This window comes from Phyllostomus hastatus, unplaced genomic scaffold (genome assembly GCF_019186645.2).
Source record: "Phyllostomus hastatus isolate PE091 unplaced genomic scaffold, TTU_PhHast_1.1 phas_scaffold_11, whole genome shotgun sequence".
Classification (NCBI taxonomy): domain Eukaryota; kingdom Metazoa; phylum Chordata; class Mammalia; order Chiroptera; family Phyllostomidae; genus Phyllostomus; species Phyllostomus hastatus.
In genome coordinates, this window is record NW_025334005.1 from 4,843,479 (window position 1) to 4,852,160 (window position 8,682).

Below are 8,682 nucleotides of genomic sequence, written 5' to 3' on the forward strand. Positions count from 1 at the left end.
AGTTTTTTTCAATATATTTTATTGATTATGCTATTATAGTTGTCCCATTTCCCCCCTTCACTCCTCTCCACCCTGTACACCCTCTCCCACCCACATTCCCTCCCTTTATTTCATGTCCATGTGTCATAAGTTCTTTAGCTTCTACATTTCCCATACTACTCTTGCCCTCCCCCTGTCTATTTTCTACCTACCACCTATGCTACTTATTCTCTGTACCTTTTCCCCTTCTCTCCTCCTCCCACTCCCCTGTTGCCAACCCTCCATGTGATCTCCATTTCTGTGGTTCTCTTCCTGTTCTAGTTGTTTGCTTAGTTTCTTTTGGTTTTGTTTTAGGTGAGGTTGTTAATAATTGTGAGTTTGCTGTCATTTTTTAGTATACAGACACATGTCCAGTTTTTACCTTGAGCCGTACTCTTACATTTGCAACTTTTTTTTGCTAGTGCAAGCAATGCAAGTTTTATACAGCCTAATCTTTTAAAGTATAGCATCACTATTATTTACAGTTGAATCCTTATTTAAGAACACCTACCGAGAACCTCTGTGCCTGGCTGGGTGCTGGGGACGCAGAGAGGAACAAGGCTCTCACAAGGTCATGGTTCATCGAGCACTCAATAGCAATTCCTCTGGGACTTCATACTAGCTTCACGGGCTCCCCATTGGCCAGCCAGGACCTTGGCCCTGCTGGCTTCGTCTCCCTGTCCTTTCCGCAGTCACCCTCTGGGGGTTTATGTGCTTTGCATGCCCACGGGGTGAAGTGAGCTTCCCTCTTCAAGCCCAGACACATTCCTGGCCAGCTGGCCCCGTCTGTCAGTTCTTTCCCCGCCCAGCCCTCTTGTCCCCATCTCCTTGCCAATGTTTGTTGGCTTGTGAGTTCGTTAAGGAGACCAAGGGGCACGGGAGGCTCTCGGAGCCGAATGTCCTCATTGAGTGTACGGCCTGTCCTCTGTTCCTGACGCGGAGTCTGACCACCGTCCTCTCTCTTGCAGGTCAGAGATGTCGTCATGGCGGCTGGCATCGCGGGAGTGGGCATGGCCGCCTTGGGCCTCATCGGAGTCATGCTGTCAAGAAACAGGCAGCAGAAGCAATGAGTCGAAGGGCCTGTCCTGCCAGCGATGACGCTGCACGTTAAGGGTCTTGTTTGGCTAGAGGTTCTGAGGTGTGGCTTATGGGTTTCACTCTGTTTTTATAATAAGGCCTATTTTCACAGAACTAAATAAAGCCCAATAAAGGAGGTTGCTATTGGGGAACATGTAGCAAGAACTGCTTGGTGTGGAGTCCATGGAGGGCACAGCCAGGCTCTGTTCCTGGCGATGCCGATTCGTGACCTGGCCCTTGGGTGCCCTTTCTCTCCCTTTCCCTTTGTGGGCTGCTTTCTCCACCTCGCAGGAAACGGAGGCCAACTCCTGTTATCTCAGGGAATGGGCATTTCCGGTTGGGATAGGATAGGCACGGGCTACAGGGCACATAGACCTGCCTGATATCCCAGAACAGGAACCCGGGGCCAGCCAGGACTTTGGCCCGGGACTGGACTCTGGGTGGCTTCTAGATTCAGCAGCTGAAGCCTGCAGATGTTTATTGGAGTTAAAAACAAACCAAAACCAAACCTTTCCCGCAAGGGAACTCAGTATTTCAGTAAGGAGACTCTTGCCAATCTTAAAACCCAGCCTTTAGTACCATTCTGCCCTTCCCATCTTTCCTCGGCCTTATAGTTTCCACACTCACCACCCCCGGCCCAGGGACTGCTGCTCCTCACCACTGGGGCTGGCGACCACCCCCGCATCTCTGATCCCACATTCCCTCCCGTGTCCCCTTCTTCCCGCATCAGCTCAGCTCCATCCGGTCCACTGCCTACCAGGTGCTCCCAGTTCAGGTTCCCGAGAGAGAATCTGGTTAGCCCAGCTCACCACATCCTACCTAGCTCAGCCTCCCGATTGGCTGCCACTGGGTCAGATGACCCCACCAGGCCAGTCAGCTCCGCCCTGATGGGGCCGGGTCACATGGTGCAAGGTGGCCTCACCCCTTCTGAGGTGGGAGTGTGGAAGGCCAGATGGCCAGGCCTGACGTCTTTGCTGCCCAGCCCTCTAGGGGGCGTTGTGGGGAAGGAATGACCTTTTGTGGCTTGTCCTTTGAGGTCTTCTACTGCTTTCTGAGCTTGGCAGATGTTCAAAGCAGCAGTTTTTCAGAAAGAGTCTTTCATGCATTCCCTATAATCCTCTGCTGGGACTGCGAATGTTTCCTTCGTCAGCCCCTGGGGGTCAGGGGGTCATCCGTCTGTTGGACTCTCCGACAGGACTGTCAAGGAAAAGAAAACTGATTCTCTGCAAATTTAAGAGGAGAGTTTTATTTAGGACTTGCTGAGGGCTAGCCTTGACACAGTGCTCGGACCAGGGGAAGTGAGAGGGACTCAGGGGGACGGAAGGGTGAGTGAGGGTGCACTTGGCACTAGAAGTCACGGTCAGGGTGCACGTCCCTCAGTGGGGGTCTCATGGCAACAGCAGATCAAAAGGATGCCCGGGAGAGAGAAAGTCAAGTTGCCGCCGAACCTCCTGGCATGAAAACGGTCAAATCGCTGTGAGACGGTTGAGATGAGCCTTTGACCGGGTTACAGGAAGAACCGGTGGTCATTGTCTTCAGTGTCAAACGGGGTCAGCCTGTCACTGGCCCCCACGGCCACCGAAGTGCAGAGCTGCGTGTAGTTAGTGAGGCTCATTGTCCTTTCTTGGTGGCTGATGACATCAGAGGGGTTTAGGCTGCTCGGGACTCGAGGTGGCTCCGTGCCAGCTCCCTGCTCCGGCCCGCATCTGGCTTTGGGCAGACGTGCGCGCAAACCCATGGCCCCGTGTGACATCAGAAGAGTTCTCTCCCGGCGCCGTGTCCCTGGTTGTCTGGACTCTGTTTCTCCAGCTGCCCAAACCCGAGGGACACGGGCCAGCCTCAGAGGGCAGGTCTCCTGAAGCCCCTCTCTCACCTGGCATGAAGGTGCTGGGGACACATGGAGCGACACCGCCAAATGAATTACAGAGAAAAAAGGAACGAGGAAAGATAAACTCTGAACAAACCAAAGAGAAGTTCAGACTGTGATAAAGAATAAAAAAACGTTGATTTAAGCAAAGGAGGGATGGATGATCTGGCGCACAGATCCCAGTAACGACCTACATTGGGCTCCAAAGGGAGCAGAGAGAGGCAGAGTTCTTGCGACGGGCGGGACCATCAGAGCAGTTCTCACTAAGGTCCTCCGTGAAAGTAAAGGGCGTGGCCGCGTCACGCGGGGTTGGTTGGGCAGGAGGTAGGTGAGGGATGCCGGTTGTGGAAATGGATTGGTTCCGTCCTAGGTGAATGCAGCTGTCCCAGTCACCGTGAAGAGGAAGTCAAGTCCGTGTGTGTCTACATGGCAGTCGTGGGTCCAGCTAGTTTGTGGTTTGGCCCTGAGCTGAACTTAGCGACAGGTCAGCACCTTCCCTGTCATTCCTGGAGCTGAGACCTGAGCTGCATCTCCTCACGGGCCCCTGGACTCCCTCTGTAAGGACTCACTCAGCAAGGCTTATTCCACATTACTTTCTCCATTCTCAAAACACAAGAAAGCAAAACAAAACCCCCCAGTTCGATTAAAATACAAACTAACCAATTACATACAAAAAGTGGAGTGTGTAGAAATAACCAGATAAGATGGAAGGAGTAAGTCCAAATATATTGCTCATCACTGTGGATACAAATGAGCTGCACTTCCAAGTGAGAGACAGACGTCACACGGGATCCGCTTAACATCGAAAGGCACGAAGGTTGAAATGAAAAGATGGGCATTTACTGTAACTGATGGGTTTTTAAAAGTTAATGTTCTCAAGGCGAAAAAGGAGGGTGTGTGAAAACTGCCATAGATCAAAAGACATGTTGCAGATGGGATGGCTAAATGTAAAAAACAACAACTATAAAAGCAGTTTGGGATAACTGGGGAAATTCGAATGCAGACTGGGTGTGGGCGAAAAAAGGGGGCGCATGGGAAACCCGACTGGCTCCGGGGAGGCCTGCGTGGCAGCCTCACAGACGCAGAGACCTCAGGTAACCGTGGGGGACGGTCTGGAATCAGAAGCTTCTGACTAAAAGCAGGTCGTGGCGGCGTCCTGTCCCAGGCCCGCATTTTCCCCAACAAAGGTCAGTCTTCGCCTGAAGGGAGCCTGTCTGTGGCCTGTTGCCTTTCTTCTGCTTGTACGACAACCGACCTGATAACACAGGTTTGGAACATCCAAGCGCAGGCCTGCACTGGGGTGGGGTTGGGGGTGGGGGAGGGTCCACAAACCCCCTGGTTGTTACTGTGATCCTGTGAACTGTCGACCTTAATGCCCTGTACTCGCCCACTTGTGCAAGCAAAGTACGTCTCTCTGACTTCTTCTCCAACCCCAGAGACATGGCCCCTCCTCCACTTTGCTCTCTCCTGCCTCCCTGATCTGTCACCAATGAATTTCCTGTCACCCTCTCACAGCTTCCCCTGGGATTCCGACGTATGAAACGAGTGGTAAAACTGCCGTTTTCCGGAGCGTTTTCTCAATCTGTTGAGATTTTGCTTCCTGGCGATCGTTTTCAGTTTGGCTCCAATAAACTCATAAAAATTCTTACAGGTTTGGACTGTTTTTATGTTGACAGGTTATTAAATAATATTAAGGAATTATTCATTCTATTAAATGTGGTAATGGTAGGAGGCTTACGTAGACACATGACCTAATGTAAAAAAGGGATGCAGATAAAGCAAATGTAACAAAACTATACGGTTTTAATCTAGTTGCAGGTAAATGGGTGGTCATTGTACTTAGTCTTTCTAGCACTTTCTGGATGTTAAAAAATTTGCATAGTAAGTAATAAGACAAAAGTCCCTTTCTCGGGCCCTCTTTCCTGGAGCGGGCTGGGCCCCGTGAAGCATGACCGACCCGAACCGGTTCATGAGCCTTTACCCTCCGGACCAGAAAGTTACTGGAAGCGCCTGAAGGCGCCGAGGCTCCTGGGACTGGCGAAACAGACCTGCCAGGCCACACGAGGACGCAGGACCCCACACCCAGAGACAACATCCAGACAAGCTGCAGCCCAGCTGAAACACCCGGCTCTCCAACCACCCATCATCATCCCCCGATGATGAAGACTCACAGCCGACCCCGCAGCGAGGTGCAGGTGCCTTTCTCCACACCCAGCCCTGTCCCTCCCTTGGGAAAGCAAAATCAAACCTTTCCTCTCTGCACTTTCTTCCCTTTGTGAATTCACCGACCACCCTGATAGTAATCGCCTTAAAGTTTTATCTGAATTTTGAACTTGAAAGTTTAAATAAAGTAAGACTTTTGAATCTCGTTCAATGAATGATATAACAACTTAAAAATTAAAAGAGTGAACAGATCTACTAAGCAAATACTAACCAAAAACTAGTCATAAAAGCAGGTATAGCTTCAGAAAATAGAGGCTTTAAGGCAGAAATGCTTACGAGACAGAAGATGAGGAGCGTGGCACAGTATGAAATGTTTTTGGACTTTGCCCTGGGTTCCTGGCCAGGGCTCCTAAAACCCTGGGAATCTCCTGAGTGACAGGAGTATCTGTTGTTATTCATAGCAAACCCCTTTTGAGTTTGTGCTAACAGCTGACTTAGGATAGAGACCCGAGTTGCCTGGGGGTGAGGTTGTTCATCAGAAAGACCAAGGGGCTAGGGGCCGGGCCCACCTTCTGATCTCTGGAAAGGGGTGAGGGGAGGGTGCCAAAGAGCAAGCGCTACAGAAACCCCGGAAGCAGGAGACCTGGTGAACCTCTGGGTTGGCGAGCACGTGAAGGGGCTGGGGACCCGCACCCCTCTGCCCCCTGTTAGGGGGAAAACGCAGGCCCCGGATGGCGTCCTCAGTCCTGCTAAGAGCCCATGATACCAAACCTAGATTTAATACCTGATCTCATTGCAGCTTCAGCTTTTCCCAGAAATGCAATCAACTAATCTCTAGGGGCTTTCTGGTCAAATACCAGTAAGGTACTTGTCCTGTGGGCCCTCTCCATCCATCAGGGTGCCCCCACCCCCATAGAAAGAAGAGGCAATTAGCATGTTCCCTTTCTCTCCTAAACCAGAGGTCCTGGTCTAACAATAATTCTTTCCTTTCTCTTGTTAATAGCTCCCTTGCCCTATCCTTCTACCTGTAAAAGACCTTCCATTCTGTATCACCCCTCAGAGTACCTTGTACTCGCTGGATGAGATTTTGCCAGATCCATAAATTGCTTCATGAAGCCAAGCAGATCTTCGAATCTACTTGGTTGGGTTGAGTTTTGTTTTTTAACAAATGCAAAAGGCAAGGTATTCATCAGCGTTCTCCAGACAAAAAGAACCAATGGGTTGTAGGGCTACATACAGATGCCGATACACGAGATTTGTTGTAGAACCGGGCTCGCATGCTTCTGGAGGCCGCCCAGCCCGGCCCTGCAGTCTGTCCTCTGCGAGCACCGGACCAGGGGAGCCACTGCTGTAATGGGGTCGGAGGCTAATGGACTGAACATACGGTGGTGGGGCCGCTGGATAAGCCTGGAGTTCAAAGGCGTGAGATACAGGACCCACGCCGTCCAAGGGCAGGAGAAGACACACAGCCTGGCTCAAGAAGACAGAGTTTGTCTTTTCTCCACCTTTTTGTTCTCCTTGGGCCCTCAGTGCCCTGGATGACGCCTGCCCACGTGAGTGAGGGCACCCTCTTTACTTAGTCTGCTAATTCAAATGCTGATCTCTTCTGTAACCAGCCCCCACGCTGCCCCCGCCCCCCTGCCACACACACACACACACACACACACACACACACACACACACAGAGGCACTCCCAGAAATAATTTATCAGCTACTGGAGCATCCCTTAGCCCAGACTCAAGTTGACCCTAAAATTAACCATCCCCAGCAAATATACAAAAGCATTAGAAGGAAACAGAGGAGAACTTCGTGACCTTGCTGTAATTTATAAACACACAGAGGATACAAAAAAGTAAAACAAAAGGATAAATCGGATTATATCAGGTAAGAACATCTATTTACCTGTTTATCAAAACACACCAGGGTGTAAGTGAGCAGACAGACCAGCCCTGGGAGAGAGATCTGTAGACAAGAACTGATCCAGGGTTACTATTCAGAACGCCCATAACTGCACAAATCAATAGGAAAAAGGCAAGTAGCGCAAGAGAAAAGCGGACAACTACATCAATGGGCCATCACAGAAGTGAATACGAGCGTCCAATAAACGTAGAAACTCAAAATAAGACCTCACGCTGCCACCACCGTGCTGACAAATGTTTTAAAAGGTGTTGAGCGGCCGTGACTCCACACCTGTGCTGCCTGTGGGAGCCTCATTTTCCATTGTTTCTCTCCTAAAGCTGAAGAAGACCACGGCACACACCCAACAATGGCTTTGCCGCCCTTCCGGGAGGGACAGCCTCCGTTCAGTGGGTCACAGTCAAGGTGCTGGAAAAAGGAAATGAAACACAACCACTGGGAAGAGAATGTATCTGAGTGCGTCTCACCTGGACTTTGGTGAGACTTCCGGTGATATGCCTCAAGTCTGTACGTATGCTGATACATTAGAAAGTGCATGTTTTCCTGTGGGTCTTGGTTAAAAAAAGCTTAAAGGGCTCTGCTTACCGAGGACTCCTGGTGCTCCTGGAGATGTGGGGGAGGATGCTCACGGCAGCTCTGTCCCCTGGCGACAGCCTGGGAACACCCCGGTGTCCCCTGGCAGGAGGCAGGATAATTAAGCCGTGCCACAGTCCCCGTGAGTGTGAATGGACACGAATCGACATGGAACCTAATGCTAGGGAAATAAAAAACAAGTTCCATAATGTGAGATGCTGGATTTTGATTTTACCAAATCCAAAAGCATGCAAACTAAACGCATATTGTTAAGGGATACACTTATATGTGGAAAATGTTTTTAAAAAGCAAGACAATCAGCCCTGGCTGGTGCGACTCAGTGGAATGAGCGCCAGCCTGCAAACTGGGGAGTCGCCGGTTTGATTCCCCATTGGGGCGCGTGCCTGGGTTGTAGGCCGGGTCCCCAGTGGGGGGCGCACAAGAGGTGGCCACACATTGATGTTTCTCTCCCTCTCTCCTTCCCCTCTCTCTAAAAATAAATAAATAAAATATTTTTTAAAAGGCAAGACAATCACAGACACAAAATTCAGGAAATTAGTTATGACTCCATTAGGAGGGAGAGGCACACGAGGCTAATTTTTTAAAATAACAGCTTCATTAAGATATAATTCACACACCCTACAGTGCACCCAGTTAAAGTGAACAATTCAGTGGTTTCTTAGTATATTCAAAGGGCTGTGAAACCATCACTGATGCGGACCCCGGGTCATGGGGTCTGTCACATTGTGGATGAGACACGAGACATTCACACGGACTACCGAGTCCTGTGGAGGGGAAGGGCGAGCATGGCTTCTCTCTCAAGGGGAGCAAGAGCCACGGCCCTTGCAGTGACCGGCCTTTATTGGGTTTCTCGGCACATTACAAGAAGGTCCTCATTTACTATGCACAGGTGGGCTTTAGTGGTTACCTTTTACAGAAAACAAAGGAGAGGATGTCACTAATCACATCACAGAAGAGGGATATTTGCAATGCCCTCTGGTATTTGCAAATGAAAAGGGAAAAGTGGTTGAACCAGTCATACTCATTCTTGGAAGGTTTAGCATGGA

The 8,682-nt window shown here is 50.3% G+C and overlaps 1 protein-coding gene across 3 annotated transcripts in view; it reads left to right on the plus strand.

Moving 5' to 3' along the window:
* The window catches only part of LOC123829356 (phospholipase A and acyltransferase 3), a 30,748-nt gene extending 29,501 nt beyond the window's left edge, over positions 1 to 1,247 (plus strand). For all 3 annotated transcript variants that reach the window (XM_045854969.1, XM_045854968.1, XM_045854971.1), the window contains exon 5: positions 987 to 1,247. In XM_045854969.1, coding sequence (XP_045710925.1) covers positions 987 to 1,088 — 102 coding nt within the window. In that variant the 3' untranslated portion in view covers positions 1,089 to 1,247. The remainder of the gene's footprint in view (positions 1 to 986) is intronic.
* The last annotated feature ends 7,435 nt before the right edge of the window (positions 1,248 to 8,682 follow it).